Raw genomic sequence first — 26954 nt, forward strand, 5'->3', positions numbered from 1 at the left:
GCCAGATAGCAAATACCCATGCATAGCTCTTAATAATTTTAGACTTCTTTATAAAAATTGCTGTTTGCATGCAGCACTTGGCCCTGCCTCATCTGTATCCTATATATGTCTGATTCCCTGCCAGTGTTTATACATGTCCCAACAGCAGCTTGTTTCATAGGCCTCAACAGGTAGAAGGGTTCAGGAAGTGATATACATGATATGTTGTATTATCAAAGGATCAATTAAAAAAACCAAAATTTGAATTAATGCAGTTACAACACAGTAGCTTCCATATACTTTACAGATATAAAAACTCCAATGATACAGTTTTGGAAAAATATATATCACTGCACATTTTAATTCTACTTCTTCATGTTTGAATATTTGGGCTGTCTAATATGGAGGATTGCTTTTAAAGTTTACGTAAATCATTTTCCATAGACGCTAAAGAAGATTATCATATGATTCCCATCAAATTATTTCTGTGTTCTCCACCTACAAGCTATCTGTGCTGCATTTGTAATAAATAGTTCATCGCTTGAAATTGTAATATTTAAAGTCCCCTTGGAAATTTCACATCAAAAACAACACATTTCTTTAGTTTTTATTAACTATTGAATACTATAATATGATTTACATTTTTTTCAGAGTGTTATATTTAAAATAAGGTTTCCTATTAAATTAAACAAACATTAAAACATGAAAGCAGGTCAGAAAGAAGGCATTGGAACTATGTTGACAACAGCACCACATCTCCCACGGTTGTTTCGGAGTCCTGACTGTGGTTAGAACTGATACCAGTGTCCGAGTCCGTGTCATTTGTGTAATTGCTAAATACTCTTTGAGTAAAGGGAGGAATCTCCCCGTTGCTACTGGAAACCTCAGATTCCTTCACTCTGTTTTCCTTTAACTGGCACCCATCTTTGTTGCTAATATGAAGTGAACTGAATTCCTTGGCCAGGAGTTCATATTCTTTTTCTTTCATCTGAAGCAATGAGTCACTGTATTTAATCTCTTTCTGGATGCCACTCAAATGAGAGTGAATTTTCAAACCAGCTTTCATGCTTTTCTCCAAATCACACTTAACACTCTCTAAATTAGAATTTTCCAGTTCACTTGCAACTGCCCCTTCCGCATCTTCATTTATATCAATGCAAACACTTTTTACCTCTTTTTCTATTTCAGCAGACAGCCTATCAATGAGTATTCGGTAATATTTCAGTCGTTCTTCCAGCTGTTCAATTCCATCACTTTCGCTCAGGTCCTCCAGAGTCTGGTTTTCCTCATACTGCAAGTCTAGATTTTGCTCAACTTCACTGAAACTGGGCATTAAATATGCATCCTGAACGTAGTTTTCTCCATCATTTTCTACCCGATCAAGATGGAACTTAGCTTCACACTTTTCAATTTCCAGATCCAGCTCCTTCATTCTCTTGACTTGCTGATGAATAGTATGGTCCTGGGAAATGATGAGATGAACTAATGTCTCCATATTATCTCGCTCATGAGAAACTGTGTCCTGCTTAATTTTAGCCAGTTTCCGGAAAGTTTTTCTGACTATTCTTTTTTGTTTATCTGGTGGTAATGTCTTCATGTAGTTTGCTGGGCTGAGCTCCCACATTTTTTCTGTGTTTTGCACTAATTTGGCTTCAGCTGTCCGCCACAAAGGAACTGGTAAAAAAGCATCTGCTTTAACCAAAACAAATTGCATATTGGGCTGCTCATCTCCCCATGCTTTCCAAAGCTTCAGGATTCTAGTTAATGGAGGAAGAACCCGTTCTGAGCCTCTCCACTTCTCTATGATGCAGTAATCACTGGGCTTCCCCAAAAGAAATCGTTTCTCTCCAAATGTAGCCTCATGTTCCTCAAGCAAAGCCTGGATGACATCAGCAGAGGTGGTGCGTTTAGTCAGCCCACACACAATCTTCTCTTCTTGGCAAACCCAAACCACAATTTCCTTCTCTTCTGAATCCATGTCTTTAGTTGGAGATCTGAAAGAAAAACAAAAGCACATTATATTTCTGTCATCACCTGTGTAAACTCAGAAAGATGGTTTAACATTAATACGCTTTCTAGATTTTTACCCTTAATGAAAGAGGCATTTTAAAGTTGAGAATAAGAGTCAGAAGATTGGCCGCGTGTGGTGGCTCACGCCTGTAATCCCAGCATTTTCAGAGGCCGAGGCGGGTGGATCACCTGAAGTCAGAAGTTTGAGACCAGCCTGGCCAACATGGATAAACCCCGTCTCTACTAAAAATACAAAAATTAGCCGGGCGTGGTGATGGACACCCTCAGGCGGCTGAGGCCGGAGAATTGCTTTAATCCAGGAGGTGGTGGTTGCAGGGAGTGGAGATTGTGCCACTGCCCTGCAGCCTGAGCAACAGAGTGAGCTCCATCTCAAAAAAAAAAAAAAAAAGGAAGATTTAATTATTTAATGCAAGAAAAATATAAAAACCATGGAAAGAATCTTAATTATCTTTTTATTTCCTAGCGGGCTCTAGAAAGAGCAAACTTTCATTCAAGACAACTGAGGCTATTTTAATTAAAGCATAGGTAGCAATAGTGAAATCATAGAGTTAAAAATAGTACAAAATGGAAAAATAGTCATTCTTTTTCATTAACAACTGTTTATTTCATGCCAACTATATGGCCAGACGCATCTAAAGGTACTAAGGATACAGTAATAAACAAAGAAGACAAGAATGCTGACATGAATATGTAACTAATGTAATATCAAATTGCAGTAAATGCTCTGAAGAAAATTAAATGGGGTGAAGGAATAGAAAATGACCTGGAAGAACGGCAGTCTATTTTACGTTGAGTGCTTAGGACAGTCTTCCCCAAGGAGGTGACATTTGCATAGCGATATCAATTATCACAAAGAGGCAATCAGAGTTCTCAGGAAAGAATTCCAGGAACAATGAGCAGAAGTATAAGGATCTAGGGACAGCAATAACGTGAATGTAGTTGAAAGCTGAGGATAGCAGAGTTGGAAATTGCTGCCGGTGGGAAGGAGAGATTAAATAATAGGCAACGGAGGGGATGGAGAAAAGCAACATCTCCTTTCTCCATCCCCTACTTTGGAGAAAGAGGAAGCTAAAGAGTTAGCTAACATTTTCCTAAACTCAAGCAGCTGGAAAGTTTTAAGCAGAGGTGAAACTAATTTATTCTTTACATATGTCTGTCTTCTGTTTGTGAAATGGACTGGAAAATAGAATAAAAATTAGAAGCAAGAAGTCTATTGCATCAGTCTAGAAAAGAGATGATGATTTCCCGGACTAGAGTTTTAACAATACAGATATCATAAAGGAATCAGAGTTGAGATATAGATGGTTACACAGATAGATCCCCCCTACCCAGCACACAGAGGCACACGCATGTATTTATGTAAATATACATGTACATATGGGCTTGATAGTACTTTCCTCTGTATTATATAAGGGCAAGGGGGAAAAAATCACGTCAGTTCTCTGGAGAAAAAATTGACACAAGTAGTAAAAGCAGCAAAACTTCCACGGTGTCTAGATCATATCTATTGGAAAATTTTTAAGATCATACTTTCCATCATGACTATACATCAAGTTGACTGTGTCTTTCATAATATCTCTTTAAAAGAATGCTATGGCCGGGCGCGGTGGCTCAAGCCTGTAATCCCAGCACTTTGGGAGGCTGAGACGGGCGGATCACAAGGTCAGGAGATCGAGACCATCCTGGCTAACACGGTGAAACCCCGTCTCTACTAAAAAATACAAAAAACTAGCCGGGCGAGGTGGCGGGCGCCTGTGGTCCCAGCTACTCCGGAGGCTGAGGCAGGAGAATGGTGTAAACCCGGGAGGCGGAGCTTGCAGTGAGCTGAGATCCGGCCACTGCACTCCAGCCTGGGCGACAGAGCGAGACTCTGTCTCAAAAAAAAAAAAAAAAAAAAAAAAAAAAGAATTCTATGAAACAAATGACACAAAATGAATTATGCTACAATGTGATTTACGATGGTATAACAGTTTTGAGTAGTAATTGGCTTCTTGTGAAAGTTAAGTCAAAATCATTTATTGCTTTACTTATATGGTGCACTCAAAGGATATGACTCCAGGAACCACTTACCAAAGAAAATTTCTCTGGCTCCTATAATAATTTAACATTTAGAATTTATAGTGTTTATGTTTTGGTAGCAATAGTGATTAATTCTATGTTGTTATCTTTATTTTAAATTAACTAACTCTTATACTTTGGTTACTAACTCACCTGAAATCAAAAAGTTATTACTAAAGGTGAAAGATAAATCAGGGATGCCAAGTAACACTGAAGATTAGGTCAAACTCCTAACAAAAAATGTCCAAGAAAATGTAAGTATTCACATGGAGGAAGTAAAATGTTATAGTTGATTACTCAAAAAATCACACTGAGTTGTGATAATTCTCTTATAAAATATTTTGCACTTAATGACTCAATATTGAGTATTATATTTTGAAGTAAGTATGATATTTGACAATGTTTATAATTCATCATTTAATAATTGCAAGCAACAAAAGAGTAGGTTAGAAATTAGGACACCAAACTTACTTTCATATTTTGATTAGTAGAGAAATAAGACACAAATACTTTGTAAACAAAAACAAGTAAGTTCTTTAAGTAAGTGATACTACTATCTGTGTTATGGCTATATAGCACGAGTCAGCTCTAAATAAATCCTTACCTTAATATGTTTTAATTGTGTACATGCAGTATCCAAAATTAGTATAAATGTTTTTGTACCATGTAGAGTTAATTTACTTCAACTAGGATATTTGAAAATCAGTAAACAATATTCTATGTACTTATTGCATGTTAAATTGCAAAATTTTATTGTAAACTTTTATAAATAATGGTAAAAATAAAATTAAATAGTTGTCATAATTATCAACCTTATAATGCTAGTAGTTGTTATGTTAAAACTAAGGAGAAATTTGTTTTATGTTATTTTTTAGTATTTAAGATTAAATTCTAAAAGAAATCCTGTTCAAAATAAATAGCATTAAGGATAGTAACTATCTATCATAAAGTATCTACAATGTCCCAGGCACTGTTCAAATCTCTTGCATGTACTAAGTAATTTAATTGTCACCATTCTGTAATGTAGGTAAAAATATTACCCCCATTTTACAGATAAAGTGAGGCACAAGAGGTGTTAGTAACTTGCCTGAGGTCACACAGTGAGTGGTGCAATGAAGGTCCAAACATAAGCAAGAAAACTGGCTCCAGAGTCTGCCGTTTTAACCACTACACTATAAAAACAAATTTATAAGTCTGATAATTTAGATATGTGGATTAATTTGGAAATAAAATGAACCACTTTTTTAATAAGAACTTAAATTAGTCTTAGATACCAAGGGAATGAACCACAGTGCCCCATTAGAGCACTCAATTGATCAAGGAAGAACTTTTTCCACTAGGCAGCCATAAAGAAATGTGTGCAGAAATTATTCTCTTCTGTGCCTTTTTAAATTTTAGTCAAATCTTGTTTTATAACTCAGGCAGTAATAAAAGATTTCTGCTGACCTGGATATCTCCATTAGCTGACAAAACTCTCATGTAACCAAAACCCTCTGTTGTTGTCTTCTTAGACCTATCTCCTGTAGCAGACCTACAATTTTTTCATCCCTACACTAGAGCGCTGAAGGAGACTCAGAAACTGAGCATATAATCATTTTTACTAGTAGAATAATAATGATGATGATGATGATGTATGTGACGATTCCCAAATACTCCCATGACCCCTATTCCTATTGGAATCCTTCCTGCTTTGGAAGGATCAAGTTCTTGTATATTGTGACCTCCTCTAGAGATCTGCCATTTTCAGCTCACATGGAAAGAACACTAATGATCATCATGCACATTGGTTCTATGTTACATATTTAAAAGTAATGCCTTATTAATAACCTCACAATCTGACTGGCTCCAGAACTATCATTTTCTGTCTTTCTTTTTAAAATCTGCCCCAAATGTCCTTGTATTTTCTGCAGTCAGCTATTTCTCAATATTTTGGGGAAATTTTAGAATCATGCAAACAGAACAATTTTTAAAACTTCTTCTGAACACATTTAAAAGTAATAACCATCTATTACTGAATTTAGGCAATAAATCATTCACAACTATTATATGGTTCGCCAGGCCTAGAGTCTACTTTATAGCAGACTTAGGATTTATTTAAAATAAACCATATTTTATAATGTGGCTGTGGCTGAGTTTGTATTCATTTATTCCACAAATGTTTGTTAAGCACCTCCTCTGTGACTGGCACTGTCATGGGAAATGTGTATGATACAAAGATATACGTAATTTATAAGAAAATGTTTCTCTCTTATTGTGGGGAAAGTGCCAGGATTGAGAACGGAACATTTGTTTGTTTATTGGTGGTTCCAGTGCTGAATTCCTTAATACATTAGTAGCACCCAGTTGCTAGACGGATATAGACTTACGACCCTCAGTATCATTTCATAAAGTTAAAAAAATTTAAAAATATAGAAAGTATATGGAATAAATATCCATCAAAAATTAAATCAGTTTAGAAATCTTAAATAATCATTACTTTATAGACATAAATGTTTTCATTTGGTCACAGTCCTATGAAAACCTAGTCATCTGATATAAATAAATATTTTAACACTCGATCTGGGCCTAAATAAAATGTTCCCATCTCAACCTTTCAAAATGTACTGTTTAGTAGAAATAATGATATCCACAAATGCAAACACAACAAAAGGTTAAACATACAAATTTAGATTAGATAGCTTGGTTTGTTATGTAATACCATGTAACAAACAGTTCTTATCTAATGGATTCAAATCTAGTAGTTGAGACACACAACCTCCAATTCTAATGCAACAGTGGATTGCATAAAATATACACATATATTGCATGTGTAAAATTGTTATTTGTTCTGTGTTACTTTGCTTTATGTGTGTGTTTCTTGGGGCTGAGCAGATAAACATTGCTTTATTCTGTTTTTAATTTATAAAATCTCATATCCCAAGATTTATGTCTATTTTCTATTCTTATCTGTGTTTTGGTTTCATGATGAACAATGCCACTGCCAATTTGATTGTTATTATTCCTTTTTTTTTCCTTTTCAGCTCACCACACTCTGCTCTTGCTCACTCAATACTTTTTAATACCTCAAATATGTTTTCCTGTTCATTGGAAATATGTTTATTGATATTTACTATTTTCTATCCAATGAAGATATTTCTATTTTAGAGGTTTCTTGGGCAACAGCCCTGAAGTTAGGAACCCATGTATAAGGCATTACTAATGTTATCCCCATTTTACAGATGACATAACTGAGGCAAGGAGAGGGAAAGTCACTTGCCTAGTCACAAAGCTAGGAAGTAGGAGTTTTCCTTCCAGCTCTGGCTTTATACTTTAACCTATAATCCCTGAAAGTGGATTACAATAGCTATTAAGACTACTCACTTACAAATATTTTCCAATTTATATGAATTGATTACATGTCAATAGTTACTTTTAAATTAACACATGGAACTCAATGTACTTTTCTTCATAAAATTAATGTTTTACCTACTATAGTTAATCAAACTCCTGGGTTGAATGCTTTTAGGTAAAGTATAATTTTGCCTTCCTTTAACTTTATTATCTTCTTCATGAACATTCAGTATAAAGGCAAGCATTGAGAGAGTCCCCTGTATCTGATTCTGGAATACTAGATGAATAGGGGCTGAGATTGAAGGCAGACGGTAAGACTGATACTGATGTTGGTTCCAGGAGTGATCCTCACTAGATACTCTGGAAGGGAGTAACCAACAGGTGGATGTCCTGATGGGCACCTCTATAGGAATACCATAATTTGTTTGCAAGTGTAGATTAGTTTAAATTAACTGGTTATAAAATAGAGATTTCCTGGATTATGGAATTCCAAATGTATTACTCCTATATTACATTATAGAGGAAAAGCTTTTACTCAAAAAATTGTACATTTAACAGAATAAAGTAACTACCACACTCACACTTAATTCATGCCAATTTCAGTTTAGAATTTTAGGTTAATTTGATAACTGTTATCTTCACAATTTGCCAGTGGATATAAAATTTCATAAGCCAGAATTCAGTGGGGTCATGTCTTCAAAGTATAGTAGTTAGCATGCTAATAGCTTATCATCCATGAACTTTCTTTAATAAATTATATGGTCAAAATATTTGAATCAGTTATCTACATCATTACTTATAACAAGGTAATGTACCAGATGTCCACCTTAAGCAGGTAAAACAATGAATAAATAAAAACTCAGAGTATCACCTTACACAATGTTAATTACGGTATGTTACATTTTGTTTCTGATTAAAACACATCACAATCAATAAAACTTAAGACATTTTACAATGAAATATACGTTCAAAATTGAATAACATTATAGCTGTGATTGCACTTGATTTGAACTAGTTTGTCCATTTCAAGAATGGTTCCTAACAGAAGAGAAAATGCTTTTTACTCATATTTAAACTATGACTCCCACCAATTCATAACTACTTCACACAATTATCTTTTACTATGTTTTAGTTATTGGAAATTGAATGAAAAACAATTCAAAACATTATTGAAAATATTTTGTTACACTATATACATATATTATGCAACAACTATAATTACATAGTATACATTTATGAAATTTCTTATGCACATAACTATCCTTAGTTGTATATTTGAAACCTTGTTAAATTTGAAAACATTAAATACATCCTAAGGTTTCCACAGAAATATTTTGTTGTGTTGCTTAACATACTTCTGTTTATTTTAAAGATAGTTTATAATCACATAGTATGTTTGAAAATTATCAATATATACACAAGAAAAATTTTTAATGTTCATAATGCTATATAATGTACATTTTAATTTAATGACCCCCGAAATATTGAGATTCATTTGCAAATATTTTGAAAAATATATAGCAGGGATGATTGGACTTGAAAATTTAAATTTAAGATTTTATCTTAATTTTTATGAACAGATTTAAAAAATTCAGCTACATGATTTTTTCATATTCTATATATTCTTCACTATAAAACTGCAATGTAGATATATGACATATTTCTGCAAGTAAAAATACGAGTAATAGAGGTAGAAAATTGTGGAAAATATACTGTATAAATACAGGTATTAAGAATGATAATAAAGTAACCACTATTATTAATTATACAGAGAGTGGTATAGTGTTTTTAGTACTCTTATTCAGTAACCTTATTGATTTTACTATAGTAGTTAACAATATTATTTTATAAATATTTTCTAACTTATACACAATATTTTTTCACCTGTTTCAACCAGTCTATTTTTTTTATTGGCATGTACACTACCAAAATAAAATAACTCTTAACCAAATAAGAGACATTGTAAAAAATCATTAATATACACGTTGGATCAAAGATGAGCCAAGAATGTTTTTAATCTTCCCAGATTTATAGTTTTCTGGTTTTGATTAAATTTGTGCTAATGAGACACACTTCACTGAAAAGACAGATATATACTTGGTTATTCGCCTACACCAGTTTCATTATTCAGGTTTTGCCTTTTTCGAATATCTTCATCATAAATTCAAGAGGATTTATATACTACATGAAACTTTCAACAACATGTGTTAGCCTCAGAGGTATTTTTCCAAAATAACTTTGAAATATTAGTGAAAAATTGAATATGGGACTTTTTACATTGACTCTATTGTGAAGCAAGCACTTAAAATGATTCTCCACTGATAATTAGCATTAATAACACAGAAACAATTACACAGAATTAAAATGAGTTGGCTTGTAATAAAAAAGACACATTCATACAATCAAATATTCTTTCAAAATACTTTAATTGACTAAGCACAAAGCATCAAGACATAAATTAGCAGTTTAAATCCTGAAGTTTTAAGATAAAATATTGTCTATGATATTGTAGCATCAAATTGGAGATTCAACAAAATTTATATTTATAGAAAAGGAATTTAGTGTGGAGGTAGAGAAAAATGAAGCTAAGTGGATAACTGTATAAAATTTGGCCATCTTTATTCAGTGGCCCAAAGATAAAAGGCACGAAAGTTGGCCCTGGAAAATCAATCAAAGAGCAAAATTTCTTTCTAGTGTATCGTAGACATTAAACTTTGGCTAAAATTTTATGTATAAAATTTAGCAGGAACCCACTTTCAAAACAATAAGAATAAATAAATATTAAATTATTAAGAATAATTACATTATAAGATATGCTTCTAAAATCCAGTATATGAACACCAGGATGTAACCTGTAAATATTTATGGAAAATATTTGGAACTCTGAGTGCATTTTTCCATAGAATATGTGAAACAACTCTTGATTTCCCAGGCCAGCCTGGAAAGTATAATACTAACACAATGTAGCTACTATGTAAAGGAGTGATTCCAAGGGACATGCTTTTATTGCTTGAGTCTCTGCAGAACAAGACTTTGTGCTTGAAAATCAGAGTCTGGACTTTTTCAGTTTCAACCTATTGGTGGCACCTATGCCTAGAGATTGTGAGGGAAACTTCCATCAGATTGAAGGATGAGACCTGTGAAGCTTTGGGGGCATATCTGAGTCTTGGCCAGCTTCCCAAAGACTAGTCTTTGTTTCCTTCTTATTACCATTGTTTATTCTTTAAACTGAAATTTATCTCAGTGGTTCCCTACCAAGGGTGATTTTGCCCCCGGGAGATATGAGACAATGTGTAGACACATTTTTGGTTTTCACATCAGGTGGCACTGTTGACACACCCTCTTCCAGATTTTAAACAAAACAGTATGTATCCAGTGGTTAGAAGCCAGAAAGATAAATATCCTACAATGCACAAGACAGCTTCTCATATCAAATAATTATCTGGCCTGAAATGTCAATAGTGGCACTGTTGACAAGCCCTGTTCCAGATTTAAAATAAAACATACTTTCAGCACAGCTCCCCTTTTCCCTCTTTTTTCTTACCACTTCTAGGAATCTAATAGTAAAATGTATTAAAGCAAAAATAACAAGCCAGGGAGATGCAGTAATCTCAAGTAGTCTAAAACATATGATGAAAGTTGGCATTCTATTTAACGAAATATGAATAGGACTTTTTTTTTTTTTTTTTGGCTCCTTTTCATCCCACCATCAACCTTTATACTTGCTATAATTAATTCTACCCAACTGGGCCTCTTTGTTAACTCCAGAACTGGTTCTAAGGAACAGGATTAATTTTAGTTCATGGAAAGGCTTCCATTCATAGCCTTGTAAATTTTTCTTTTTGATTAAGAAATTGTATTTGAATATATGGCCACTATATACGGGAAATGAGCTATGGGACAAAAAGAAGATGTGTGGATGACATGACATACTTGGAATGGTTTAGACCCATGCAGTGATGGTTGTGTTAGGGATGGGAGTCAGCACAATGGTTTATTGCAATTCTCTTATATGCCTTCCTTGAAGTTATTTCTGTCCTGGACAGAAGGGACAAACAAAAATCAGAATTAGGAAGGAAGATTTCTAGGCACTCAAAGTTTAAGGAAAGAGGTGGCCAAGAAATTATTTGCAGTCTTTACACGGTGAAAGGGAAATTCCACAGACAACTGTAGGAAATAAGAGAGAGAGAGAAAAAAAACAAAAACCTCTAGTTTAGGGGAGCTGTAGGCATAAAAGATAGGTCTAAACAAGTCAGGGACAACCTTTAAAAATAGCCTAGCAATAAAATTAAACTGAATATAACATTATGTTGCTTTTGTTGTCCAGAAGACATTCTGGAATCTAATATGGTCACAAAGTCACCCTTATTCATGTGAATTGGTGACATGCATTATTCCATGCATTGTGTTTCTGATTGCTGAATATAAAACAGTGGTTACTCCTTTGGGTATACACTCAGTAATGAGATTGCTGAGTCTAATGGTATTTCTGATTTTAGGTCTTTGAGGAATTGCCATACTGTCTTCCACAATGACTGAACTAATTTTCACTCCTCTGAAAAGTGTATAATCATTAATTTTTTTCCACCTTACCATCATCTGTTATTTTTGATTTTTTTAATAGTAGCCATTCTGACTGGCATGAGATGGTATGGTATCTCATTGTTGTTCTGATTTGCATTTCTCTAATGATCAATGATATTGAACTTTTTTTCCTATGATGGTTGGTTGCATGTATGTCTTCAAAAAAAAGAAAAATACACATTACATTAAACCAAACAAAACTGCCTATATTCTGACTTAAAAAATAAAGTATCTGTTCATGTCATTTGCCCACTTTTTTATGGGATTGTTTGTTTTTTACTTGTAAATTTAAGTTCCTTATAGAGGCTAGATATAAAACCACATGTACTCACGCATATGTTCATTGCAGCACTAGTCACAATAGCAAAGACATGGAATCAAACTAAATGCCCATCAATGGTAGACTGGAAAACGAAAATGTGGTTCATATACACCATGGAATACTATGAAGCTGTAAAAGAATGAGATCATGTCCTTACAAGGATATGAACAGAAATGGAGTCCATTATCCTGGACAAACTAACATAGAAACAGAAAACCAAGTACTGCATGTTCTCACTTGTAAGTGGGAGCTAAATGATGAGAACACGTGGACATATAGAGGGCAACAACACACTGGTGTCTTTCAGAGGGTGGAGGATAGGAGGAGGGAGAGGTTCAGGCAAAATAACTAATGGGTACTAGGCTTAATACCCAGGTGAGGGGATAATCTGTATAACAAACCCCCATGACACAAGTTTACCTATGTTACAAACTTGCACTGGTACCCCCAAACTTAAAAGTTAAAATAAAAAAAACAATGGTTACTAATATTCTACATTTCATCAGTATTTGACTAAACTAAGCTTAGTGTTATAGCCTGATTTTTTTCATGCTATAGAAGGTAAACAAATGTTTTCAGCCAAAATTTTCTTTCCATAGAGAAAAGGGGATTATCTTTCTCATATTTTCTTAAAACACAGTGCACATAATTACCTTCAAAATCTTCATTAAATGTCAGTACATTTTATAATAATATAATCCTCAGTAGACAGAAGCTGATTTTACTCTAACACCATTACAGAATTTTTTTTTGAGACAGAGTCTTGCTCTGTCGCCCAGGCTGGAGTGCAGTGGCGCGATCTCAGCTCACTGCAAGGTCTGCCTCTTGGGTTCACACCATTATCCTGCCTCAGCTTCCCAAGTAGCTGGGACTACAGGTGCCCACCACCACGCCTGGCTAATTTTTTGTATTTTTATTAGAGACGGGGTTTCACCGTGTTAGCCAGGATGGTCTCAATCTCCTGACCTTGTGATCTGCCCTCCTCGGCCTCCCAAAGTGCTGGGATTACAGGCGTGAGCCACCGCGCCCGGCCAAATGTGCAATTTTTAATAAAAATTTTAACAGTAAATTGCATTTATTCTATATCACTTTGCCTCCAAATTCACTGTTCATTTTAAGCTATGGTACATAAATTATTATAATTTGCTTCAACATGTATTTGTTAATGGAACTTCAGTTTTAACAAATATGATTTGGTGTTAAGGATGTAAGAGAAATGGAAGATAAAATGATCTTTATATTCAGAATATTGTCATATAGCTGGAAAGAAAAAAATATATGTTTAGAGAAATAGATTTTTAAAATTCAAGACCACATTAAGCACTACTAGAAATCATAAGATATGCTCTGTACAAATGTACTATACAATTTCAGAGAAGAAAGGCAACAACAAAGTTAAGTAGTCTTTAATAAATAATAAAAAAGACATAGAAGTTGTTCTCCATAACTTCAATTCAGTCACAACCTCCATAACCCTTTGTAGAAAGAGCTTCAAGAGATTTAATGTGGGACGAAGGTGGTAATTTAGATCTTGTCTGTAAAGGGGACCTATTCAAATTGTGCCTTGCCTTAACATGATTAATGTGGGCATGGTAGCTGAGGAACAGCTACTTAAAAAATGGTAAGATAACTAAAGAACAGTTGAGGATAGGTAAAAGATACATTGGGTAATAATAACTCATATTTATTGTATGCTTAGTAAATGTCAACAATTGTGGTAAATGCTTTATGCATATAAATTCAGTTTTCATTACAACCATATCAAATAGGTTGTATTATCAAACCCATGTTACAGATTAGAAAAGTGAGGCACAAGAGATTGTTTGTTCAATGCTACCCTCAGCTAATAAGTGGAGTAAAATAAGTTTCGATAATTGAATTAGAAATGAGTCAGACCACTGATGAACTCTCTAGTAAATCTAAAATAATAATCAATATGTTTTAGTAAGTTTTTTTCTGAAAACAAAATATAATATCTGAGTTAGATTTGAACTTATTGAGAAAAGATGCTTTGTGGTATCATAAAAACACAAGACAGTATACATTTATTTATCAACTACATCAATGTATTATCAATATACAAAGTTATCTATCAATGCAATATTCAATAATTGATTTTCTTGAAATCAGGTGGCTTATCATACACAGACTCCTCATTTTTTAAATCAGTTTAAAAAGGAACTATAAAATTGGCTGGGCATGGTGGCTCACGCCTGTAATCCCAGCACTGTGGGATGCCAAGGCGGGAGGATTACGAGGTCAAGAAATCGAGACCATCCTGGCCAACATGGTGAAACCCCATCTCTACTAAAAATACAAAAATTAGCTGGGCATGATGGCATGTGCCTATAGTCCCAGCTACTCTGGAGGCTGAGGCAGGAGAATGGCATGAACCTGGGAGGCGCAGCTTCAAGAAAAAAAAAAAAAAGGAAATATAAAATTATTTTGTAATTTCCATGGTGAACACCTGAATAAAATATTGAATTGCCTGTTCAATTCAAATTTCTAAAAATATTTTTAAAACTGGATTAAACAGAGTTTCTTCATGGTATTGTAAACCTCCAAAACAATATAATGAGTAACTTGGAAGGAATCAAATGCACGTATCTTTGATTATTGGCTTTTTCACATACTAGGCAATTTTTTTTTTACCTCAAGCATTCTTTTTTTTTTTTTTTTTTTTTTTTAGGAGACAGGGTCTCACTACGTTACTGGAGCTGGTCTCAACTTAAGTGATCCTCATGTCTTGGCCTCCCAAGGTGCTGGGATTACAGGCACGAGCCACGGTTCCTGGCCGCTTTAATCATTCTTGATTATACTACAATGTTTACCATAAAAATTAGCAAAATACGGATTTTAAATAAGAAAATTTTAAATGACTTATTCATTCCTGCACCTGGAGATAACTCATATTTAATTGTTTTCTAATAAAAAATACCAATATTTAATGAACATTTAGTATGTGCTATGCTCTGAGTGCTTTACATGTTTAAACCTATTTAATCCATTTCCCAAACCAATGAGGATGTACTAAAATTACGCCCATTTTATGGATGAGTGAATCAATAAGTACAGATAGATCATTATGCACATCTAAGCTTAAATTTTCTCATCTACACAACACACCCAAATCACAAGTTTGTGATAAATATTAAATTACACAACATATGTGAAGTTCCTAAGCCAGTGACTGATACATAGTCAGCATTTATAATGACTAGTTCTCTGTCTGCTTTAGAAAAAAAACAAAAAAAATAAGACAACAATAATGTGGTTATATGAAGACCAGCAGAGCGCCAAGTTCATATTTGTAAATATTAGTACCTTGTCTAGATATTTAAACATACAAAGCTAAAATGTCTCTGCTAGCTTTGGAAATGGAAAATTGAAAAGGACAACTGGTTCAGTTATTTTTCTAGTTTTCTTTAGACTTGTTCATTAGTCAATAGATAGGTGATAAGTCAATGTTTTGATGTTCAAATAAATTTGGAAATTATTTGGCTACCACGGTGTTGGCAAACTATAGCCCTTTGATCACATGCAGGCCACCACCAGTTTTTGTATGGTTCATGGTCTAAGAATGTGTTTTACATTTTTTCATGATTTTAAAAATCAAAAGGAAAATAACCAGCTTAGACATGAAAATCATAAGATTCAGATTTCAGTGTCCATAAAGTTTTATTGAAACCCAGCCATGCTCATTTGTTTACATATTGTATATGACTGTTTTCATGCTGCAATGACGAAGTTGAGTATGTGACAGAGAATGATCTTATGGTTCACAAACCTTGAAATATTTACTATTAGTCCTTTACTGAAAGTTTGTCAACCCCTGGATAAACACAGTCAAATAGATTTCTTTACTTTAGGAATTCTGAGGGCATTTAATATGATGATGTTACATCATAAAACCCCAAGAAAAGGAAAATGATTTCAGTATACAGTACTTTCTAAATGTATTTGACCTTGTCACATTTCACAATATTTAAGGTTTACATGAAACGTCTGTAACGCACAAATTAAACTATTTTTTACCATATAAAATGAAAAATGTCATCTTTTTTCCTCAGAAGCCACCTGTATTTGCTAACAATAAATTAAATAATATTTCCCTCATGTAAATAATGTATGACTGCATAAAACTGTATTAAAATGCCGATGGGATCTCTTACATAAAACATTAAAATTTTTTTCAGGAATACATATTGAATGTCAGTCTAGGAGGACCTTTGACTGTCTTCTTTAAGTTTTAGAGAACTGTTCAATTTAGTTTTAGTAAGTTTCAATGTTCCCCCACCTGTTCAGCCTTTAAAAGTTACATTGAGGCCCAGCGCAGTGGCTCATGCCTGTAATCCCAGCACTTTGGGAGGCCAAGGTGGGCAGATCACGAGGTCAAGAGATCCAGACCATCCTGGCCAACATGGTGAAACCCCGTCTCTACTAAAAATACAAAAATTAGCCGGGTGTGGTGTTCGGCATCTGTAGTCCCAACTACTCCGGAGGCTGAGACAGGAGAATGACGTGAACCTGGGAGGCGGAGATTGCGTGAGCCAAGATGGCGCCACTGCACTCCAGTCTGGTGACAAAAAAAAAAAAAAAAAAAAAAAGAAAGAAAGAAAAGGAAAAGAAAAAGAAAAAAAAAAGCTACATTGACCAATAAATTCTAAGTTTGTCTGGCTATTCCTACACTTAAAAAATAAACACCTCAGAAAAACTGAAGGCAGTTTAGGTAAAGCAAATATGCTACACATGAAATAGGAAGCTCTGGCCCACAACTAACTCTGCTTAATTTTACCCAGTATGTGGCAAATGTCTTCTGAAGTAACATTTGTTTTTGGATCATACAGCTGCAATCCTAGGGAGAGATAAATACAGAACTCATAAATAATACAGCTCTTAGGTTGCTAAGGAAATTTGAATCACTGTTTTGATAGATAAAGCATGAAAATTAGTGCTATGAAAATAGTTTCCTCCAAACTCAAACCATTAACATTTTTAAAAAATAGTTTGAAAATTGGAGTCTTTAGAAAATTAATGACTCTGTGGAAACTTAGGACAGTCATCACTTAATAAAAACAAAAGAAAAAATTATCTTGAAAATTAAAATTTGATATATATGTTTGTGTGTATACAAGTGTGTGTGTGTATGATTGTATTTATTAGTTCTGTGCTCAACTAATGCCACTTCAATTTTCCAAGAAGTAATATTATAAACCAGACATGCGGGATAAGAAAAACCCTAGACATTCCATAATGGCAAGGTAGCTATACAACATAATTCCCATGTACAGAGAAAAGGGAAGAGAGTGTGTAAAGAATGTGTATTGGAAACCACTTGGGGTTAAGTAAACTGAGCTCATAGTTCAGATTCCGGAAACTGATTATAATCAAAATACAAATATTTAACATGCGGTATTTACCAGATGAAATGGTGAGAAAATATCTAATCTTGTTGAAAATTCGAGTGTTCACTTCCCAGTATTACCTGCACCTGCGAGGTTGCTAAAGTGCCCTTAGTGTTTGGTATTTTGTAAAGAAATATTTCGCAACAAAAAATAAGTGCTTATTAAAAGGAAAGTCACCTACCCTTAATGTTTTGTTTACTGATAACTATTGTTATTTCAGCTATTAGTACGATATTTTCTTTTGACAGCCGAATCCATATTGGCTTTCCCTTCTTAGTGCAAGATATTTCCTAATGATAATGATTTTGAGCTTGTATTTATGTGCAACCACCTGCTCTTCCCCTCTAAATGTATTCCGAGATAAGCTGGTAAACTGGAAGGGCATAAGTCACATGAAAGAATTTCAGTTATCCAGTTGGATAGCTGAAAACATGAGGTGAGCCCCGTTATCCCTGACTTTCATTTTCTGAATATACCCTGTAATGAACTGCAACAAAATAACTTCCAGCTGGAAGCTTCATCTGAATAATCAACTATTTACATTAATCACAAATAAATTTCTTGAAGAGAAAAAGAAAATTATTAACTTGTAGAAATGAGAGGATATCAGGGCTTGCCATTCTATTTTGTTAAGGAAAAGGAGAGATATTATACTTGGGAACATTATTGGTAAGAGAAAAATACGAATCGTCTATATCAAAAGTATTGTGCGTTTATTTTTCTTCCCTAGGTTTTAACTCTTTAATATGCTTTGAATTTTAACGTCTCCACCTCTTCTAGGACTTTGCTTTATAATTTACCCCTTCATTAACTCTTTTTATCTTCTACCTTTTTCTCTGGTTCTTTCTACTATCTTGTCACATTAAAAGAACCTTCGCTTGACCACATATTCCCCTCCACTATCTTTCCTTCACACACCAAATAGCAATCCATTGTTATTCTCTCTAGTACATCACTTTCCAGAAACTCCTCAACCCACCACAAAATGTCTATCTACTGCCTCCACTCATCCTCAGTAGACACGGGCCTTCTTAGGGTTTTCAGAAATCTCCTAACTGCCACACCCAATAGTCACTTGCAGAACTGATCTGACATGACCTCTTTGTAACATAATGCATTGTGACCTCCTCCTTCCATTCTTGCAACTCTCCTCTCCTTGACTGTTACGATGCCATTCTCACATGGGTCTTCCTTTACTTTTCCAGCTGCTTCTTCCCAGATCCCACATGGACGTTGCTTCTTCCACATAGTCAATAGATGTGGACGTCATGCAAGTTAAGATTAACATGGCCACAAATACTTGGCAGTTCTTCCCATTAAGAGAAGCTCTCTATTTCTTCACCCCTTGAATAGACCTTGGAACTTGCTATGACCAATGGAATGTGACAAAAACCATGTTTGCAAGTTCTGGAGTTCAGGCTTCAAAAAGTCTTGCAGCTTCTGCTTACTTCTTTTTGGAATGCAGTCTGAGACTCCTATTTGATGAAAAAAGCCTATATGGAGAGAAAAGAGGCAAACCATCGAAATAAAGTTGCTCTACCTGAACTGAGCCCTCAGCCAATCAGCTGCTCATGAGAGAGCCCAGGTGAAGCCAGCAGAAGAACCAGTCCTGCTGACCCACAGAATTATGGAAAATAATAAATTGTTCTTTTAGCCACTAATTTGGGGAGTGGTTTTTTTTTTCTTTTTTTTCTTTTTGAGATGGAATCTTACTCTGTCGCCCAGGCTGGAGTGCAGTGGCGCAATCTCGGCTCACTACAAGCTCCGCCTCCTGGGTTCAGGCCATTTTCCTGCCTCAGCCTCCCGAGTAGCTGGGACTACAGGCACCCACCACCATGCCCGGCTATTTTTTTTTGTATTTTTAGTAGAGACAGGGTTTCACCGTGTTAGCCAGGACGGTCTCGATCACCTGACCTCGTCATCCGCCCGCCTCGGCCTCCCAAGTGCTGGGATTACAGGCTTGAGCCACCGCGCTGGCTGGGGAGTGTTTTATTATGCAGTAAGTGATAACTGATACAGTTGGTATCCCCTAAGTTTTCGACTGTGACTCATTTCTTGTCTCACTAAACACAGTCTTGTGTGTGACTGCAATAATAGTTACAGTCTGTAAACCAGTTGTATGCTGATGGTTCTCAAACCTAACTATTACGACCTTGAGTTCTAGACCTATATTCCCAGCTTTTTTTTTTTTTGAATCTTGATATTTTCATTTTCGTAACTTACAAACACCTCACATTTGACCCGTGAAAACTAATTCATCATACTCTTCTTTCAAATATCAAACTATTCCATTACCTGAGTTCCCATCCTACTGAATGCAATTATTAATAGTATTCTCCATCTGTCCACCCAGCTTGAAAAATGAGTTTTCCTAAACTCTTTCCTTTGCCTCTCTCCTCTTTAACAACCAATCACTGTTTATCTTTTCTCTTAAATAGCCCAAATATCTGCCCTCATATTCATCACTACCACAATTCAGACAACATTTTTACTATTTATTACTGTAGTAAGATATTGTATATTCTGTTATTATAAAATATTTCCCCTTCACATTTGTGCCCCATAATCTTACCAGACTGTCATTTTTAAAATGTAAATCTAGTTTTAATTTCTTTGATTGAAATCTATAAATTATTTCTGAGTCTTGCATTTTAAACCTGTCTCTGTCTCCCTTTATCCCACTCTCTATCTCTTTTCTGCTCCTAGGATTTCTTCCATAATCTGACTCCTCTAACTCATAGCCAAGCATTAATTAATATACATATTGAGTTAGCCATTCCTTACTTCTTGCTGATCTCTAACAGGTCTACTATGAGAACAACCTGCTGTTACACATATCACATTATTGATTGCTAGACTCGAACGGACCGCATCTGCTATGCTTTTATTTTGACTTCGAGCTTTTCCATAACCTGTTGCATTATCCTGAAACATCCTTTGATCCCTTCTCCATCTAACTCTTACTCTGCTTTAAGTGTTAAGTGTTGCTTTCAGGAAAGTTCTCTGACCTTCTCTGAATAACTTCACTCCCACAAACCCAAATGGAAATGTGTGCTTATTTATGTATTTATTTATTTATGACAGGAAGTCTCACTCTGTTGACCAGGCTGGAGTGCAGTGGTGCGATCTCAGCTCACTGCAACCTTTACCTCCCAGGTTCAAGTGAGTCTCCTGCCTCGGCCTCCCTGATAGCTGGGATTACAGGCGCATGCCACCATGCCTGATTAATTTTTGTATTTTTAGTAGAGACGAGATTTCACCATGTTGATACTTCTACAAAATCTAATATACACTTAGTAGCAGCACTTTGTACTTTAGATAATGCTTCCTTTTTTGCTAATTTGCCAGTCAAGTCCTGGACTAAGTCTCACTTTCGACTAAATGCCTAATACAGTAGGTATTAAACTTGGGAGTGGGGTGGAGATGAGAAGGGGGAGTTGTAGGGAGATATATAAAGGGAATTTCTCAGTCAATAATCTAGATCGAGTGTCTGTAAACTAAGGTCCTCGTGGTTATAACTGCCCCACCACCTGTTTTTGTAAATAAAAGTTTTATTGGGACACAGTCACATCGATTTCATTATGTATTGTCTATAGCTGTTTCCATACTACAAGGACAGAGTAGTTGAGATGGAGACACTATGTCTGGGAAAATATAAGATATTTATTATGTTTTTTACACAAAAAGTTTGACAGCTCCTGTCCTAGATAATTTGGCTGCCCCAGAAATCTACACTGTATTTATTTAAATAATAAAATGTTTATTGAACTTCAATATCTACACAAGTTTTCTCTGTGCCATTCTCCAGAAGATAAACAGGTAAAAATAATGTGATCTTTACACACACACACACACACACACACCCTTACAGTCCATTGGAAATAATGGCTGTGTTTGAAAGCAATTTCAACCAAAGGTAATGATTAAAGGATCATTAAAAGGGTGACTGCCTCATGTGGCCTGACTGTGATTCATGTAAGATTAGTCAGCCTGACAGCCCTGACTGGGAAACCAGTTTGTGTTTTGCCTTTGAAAGCCTCACTCCAGGTGCATCGTGCTATTCTGTATTAATCAGCCCCATATGGATGTCAGGAGGGACAAGAGTAGGTTGAATGAAAGGCTGCTCTCACAGTCCCATCTCAGGTGCAGTGTATCCAAACACCAGGTGTTTACAGGTGGAATATTTGGAAACATTAAAATCACACCTTAATTTTCTTCACTCTTCACCCTGATGTTCTTCCCTCCCAAAACCTATCTCTGTCATATTTTCTGTTCTTTATGATGACACACATGTATCTCCAGTTACTCAGAACCAAAATCTAGTCACCAATGGTTCTTTTTTCCCATCCTGATACAGGTCCTATGCATTGAATTTTGAATTCCTATAAATTCTGCCTCCATGGTGACTCTTAAATCATTCTTCTCTTTCTGTTTAAGAAAGTCCTTCAACTCTCCCATACCTGGCCCACTCGTATTATTTCTCTATTCCTTCCAATATTTTTAAATATATTTCTTCAAGTTTGATATTTATGTGACATAATGGTCATATCATTTTCTTGCTCATAGCCCTTCAGGGTTCCCACCACAATCTAAGGAAAAAATAAATTAAATTTAAAAGTAAAATAATCTGTTTGGCCATTCACAAACTCACTGATATTATTATGCCAAATATTTTACATTTCCTCCTCTTTCTCTTTTACCTACAATATTCTTTTTCCCAACTTGTCATATTCTAACTTTCCCTCTCATTTAGATGCCAAGATAGACGCTGTTTTGTAAAACCCACAGAGGTTGTTTCTCCTTGTCACTCTATCTATATGTCAGTCCTGAATTTCAGGCCCTAATATCTTACTGAATACCTCTACTTTATATATTTAGCTAATCTGAAACTTAGCAAGGCTGGAGAAGAATCATCAATTTTCCACACATTCTTCCCAACATCTGCTCTTTGACAAATGTCTTCAGAATCATCCCTGTTAAAACTGTCAGAGTCATCCCTCATTTTTCATCTTCCCTCACTCAGTACAAATTTAACTTCTCCTTCCAAACTGCATCCATTTTGTCACCTACATTCCTTCTCTACTATCATTACACTAGTCATCACCTTTTGCCTGTACTACTGTAATGTCACTGCAACTAGATTCCCTGCTTTCACTCTTTGTCCTACTACAATTACCTCTCTACATACTAGCTAAGTTGACCTTTTGAAAAATGTAAATAAGATTATATAATTCCCCCTGGTTAACACCCTTCAGTGGATTTCCCTTGCATTTAAAGTACAATCAACATCCCTTATGATCCACAAATATCTAAATGATCACACTCCATCTAGATCTTCAACTACTTTCCCTACTAGTTAAGCCCCTTACTAACTGGTCTTCCTTCATGTTTTCCACAGCTCCAAACCATATTCTGTCTTAGTGACTTTATACTTTCTGTTCAACCTGGCTGAAACAGTCTTCTACCACAAGCCTGACATGCCTGATTTCTTTGGTTCATTACAGTCTTAACTAACAAGACAACACTTCCCAGACCACTCTCCACTCTCCACTACACGACTCCATTTTTTCCTTATAACAGTAATTACTATCTCAAATGTCTAATTCACGTATTGTTCTTGCATTGTCTATCTGTCTACCACTGCATTACACATGCAATCAGAGGAAAGACCTTGATTATCTTTCTCACTACTTTATCCTTAGCATCTAGAAAAATATATGGCACATACTACAAGGTAAATAAATATTTATTATTCAACATGTGGATTTTATTATGACACTTTAAAATGCTTGCTTTATATTTCAATTGTTTACATATGGCTTGTGTGTCTTGTTAATCAGCAAGCTCCTTAAAAACATAATCCATACCTGATTTATCATTAATACTTCACAATATAACTCGATATAAATATGTGTGTGTGTGTGTGTGTATTTAAATAGGTCACAAGTCTGATGGAGTGAGATTTGTGATCTACTTAGAACATCATGTATGTTTTTTTCTGAAATGATAAAATAAATTTTCTAGTATCTAATAGCACAAGAGTGTGGTTGTAGCAGTAATAATTTAATTCTACATTTAAAAATAACTAAAAGAGTGTAATCAGATTGTAACACAAGGATAAATATTTCATGTGGCAGATACCTTATTTACCCTGATGTGATTATTATGCATTGTATGCTTGTATCAAAATATCTCATGTATCACATAAATATATATATACACTTACTATGTGTCCACAAAAATGAAAAATAAAATATTATGAGCATATTCTGTAAAACACTACATTCCAGAGTCAACCGTTTTACTGAATCTTCTAAATTGTGATTACAGCAAGTCCTCCTAATTAAAAGTAGAACCACAAAAAATGCTTAACATTGTTAAAACAGTACTTAGTCTAAGTCTCATGGCTATTAGTTATAGTTCTAGGAAGAAATTCCTTGACTTCCACTGCTGGAAGAACAGGCAGTCAAGGAATAAAGTTGAATGCTTTGTGGTCTACCTCTGTAATGTGCCTAGTTTCCTGCACTATTGACAAAGATGAAACCTCAACATTTTACTATGGCCTTTTAAATGTTTTTACTAATCATGTACAATTCTTCTCCATATGAGAAGGTAGTTATTACATGTCTACTCCATAAAAAGTTCCATGGTTTACTAATAGCATCTCTCTTACCTTCCAGGCAAACACAAGGTCTTATGTGCAGAGCTGAAATAGGTATCCTTTTAGGCTTTACTGTGGAAGACTGTGTTTTGCCAAAACAAATGCTCTTCTACTGAATGCTAAATTACCACAGTTAACCATAATTTCAGGGATTCCAGTGGGATTGAAAAAGATCAGAATATATAAGGAGCATTAAGAGTAACTAAAGGTATATGAGGTGGCTACAAAACGTCCCAACCATTGGTTGAGAACAATAAACATGCACCAGAGGGCATATCAATAGGCCTCTGACACAAAGCTTCTACCAATCATACACCATAATTAATGAGCCTGAAAATTTGCTGAAGTTGGACCACTATCTGCATAAATGGAAATAAAATTTAAAAGACTCATAAAATGGTAGTTATTCAATTTCAAGATCTGATAAACTGACCAATTTAATGTGATGATTAGAATAAACAGAAGTCAACTGCCATTGACTTTCAACCTGACAATGTTATATAAATACATGAAAGTATTTTAAACGCTTTTATTGTAATTGTAAAATATTGTTTTCCACCAACTCAACTAAGATTATTGATTATTGCCAAACTGACCATATTATTGCCCACTTCTTGGATTCTTCTCTTTTAATTATCATATGTGAGTCAATCTTAGCCCTGTGTGATTCAGCCCCCTCCTACATATTTTTCTAAATCTATTGCATTCCCTTCTCTTGTTCAAGCCTGTTGCCTGTGGGAGTTTAATAAATGCTAGCTAATTACGATGATGCTCATTTTATTTTCCTTTACCTCCATTTACTCCTCTCTTAAATATTTCTACATAGAGTTAATCAACATTTATTGAGCACCTACTCTACAGAGGAATAGCCTTCATCAACTCCAAGAGATTATACTCTAATTTTCTTAATTGTATTACAAAGATTATGATTTTGTCTACCCTGTCAAAGATAGTTTTCCATGGAAGAGTGATTTTTAAAAAGTTCTTGCATGAGCTATTTTACTATAATTCTGTTTTCTCAATTAGGAGTTTAATCTCTTAGGAATGGGGTTGTGTCTTTGCATGCCTGGTACAGTACTAAACACAGTTTACCCGTCCTAAAGAAATAAAATTAAAAGGTAGCCACTCAGAACATTCCTATAACTGTGTTGCTAAACTATCTCAAATAAGAAGGAGATATGCTCCATATTCAACAGTGAGGTCTTTAGAAGCCATTCAGTCTCACCCACCCAACTTCCCTCATATGCCTACCTGGCTGTGCTCTAGGAGGATGAGGGGAGGTAAGAGCATCCCTAGAGAACGAATGACCATGCTCCTTGATTTGTTTTTCTACCAAACGTCTGATAAAGTCTCATATCATCGATTTATTAGATATGGCCCTTTACCACTTGAAAGCCAGGAGCTGAGCCTAAGAACAGGGAAGATGAGAGGTCAACCTTGCATTAATGGATTCATGTTTTAAGGTACCCACGTATCCACTTAACAGAAATACACTACTGACCAGCTGTATTTTGAGAGTATATGTTGAATGTCTTTATTCAATCAACAAATATTTTTTGAGCACTTATTCTCTGGCTATCTAGGACGGAAAAAGACAAGTAAGGTCCCTGCTCTGATTGGACCTACACTCAATGATTTTTTTAAACAAAATGCTTAAATCACTTTATTTATAAAAGCAGGGTGCATTCTAGTCTGAAGATACAAACTTCTGAGCATAATTTTCCTTGTTTTTCAGCAGATTTAATTTACATTGCTCATTCTTATACTTGAAATATCTTATTACTGCCAGTGCTAAACATCTTCGCAAGGCTCTACTCCATTCTCATAAATACTTTGTACTTGTATGATCATTTATATTAGTAATTGCTTTCAATTTTATCCAACAAATACACAAACTTTCTCTAGAAGGTGTAGTACTACAGCAGACTCCACGAGAATGGAATCACAATCTATTAAAAATAGTAAAGAATTAGCACTTAAGAAATCAGTGTTGTGTTTTGCCAATGTTGTGTTTGGCTGTCAAGAAATTAATTAAGCAACCATATATTAAAGTCATTATAATGCAAAAGTAAGCTGAACTTTTTCCTCTGACATATACCTGGTGCAGATATCATGAGGTTTCATTTTAGAAAGCTGATATGTAAGAAGCAAAGAGATTCCTTGTCAAGGACTGGTATTCATATACACCTGCAAGAGTTAAACACATACCCCTACTTCAACCTTATTTCATTTTCGGAACTAATATCAAAAGAATAGAGCCACACATTTGTGAATTATTTAGGGTTATCATCAGATCTCCTGGAACTACATGACAGTAACATAACATCAAAACTTTCTGAGTTTTATACAGCCAATAAATACATTATCTAAATTAAATTATTAGACAGCTTCAAACTTTTTAAAACTTTTCTCCAAAAATTGATTTAAGTACTTCTCACCTTGACATGTGTCCAGGCACTGATACTGTATATAATATATTTTATGTAACACAAAGCTGGCTTAGTTTTTCTTCAGAAACAATTCAGGTTTAACCTAGAGCTCAATTTCACCCTTGCCACAGCTCTCAGGATATTTTTGCTAGGGA

The 26954-nt window shown here is 34.8% G+C and overlaps 1 protein-coding gene across 1 annotated transcript in view; it reads right to left on the reverse strand.

The window, feature by feature from the left end:
- Positions 1–560: 560 nt before the first annotated feature.
- RASSF9 (Ras association domain family member 9) overlaps positions 561–26954 on the reverse strand; it is a 31493-nt gene continuing 5099 nt past the window's right edge. The window contains exon 2 of the mRNA XM_025403147.1: positions 561–1973. Coding sequence (XP_025258932.1) covers positions 713–1973 — 1261 coding nt within the window. The 3' untranslated portion in view covers positions 561–712. The remainder of the gene's footprint in view (positions 1974–26954) is intronic.

This window comes from Theropithecus gelada, chromosome 11 (genome assembly GCF_003255815.1).
Source record: "Theropithecus gelada isolate Dixy chromosome 11, Tgel_1.0, whole genome shotgun sequence".
Classification (NCBI taxonomy): Eukaryota; Metazoa; Chordata; class Mammalia; order Primates; family Cercopithecidae; genus Theropithecus; species Theropithecus gelada.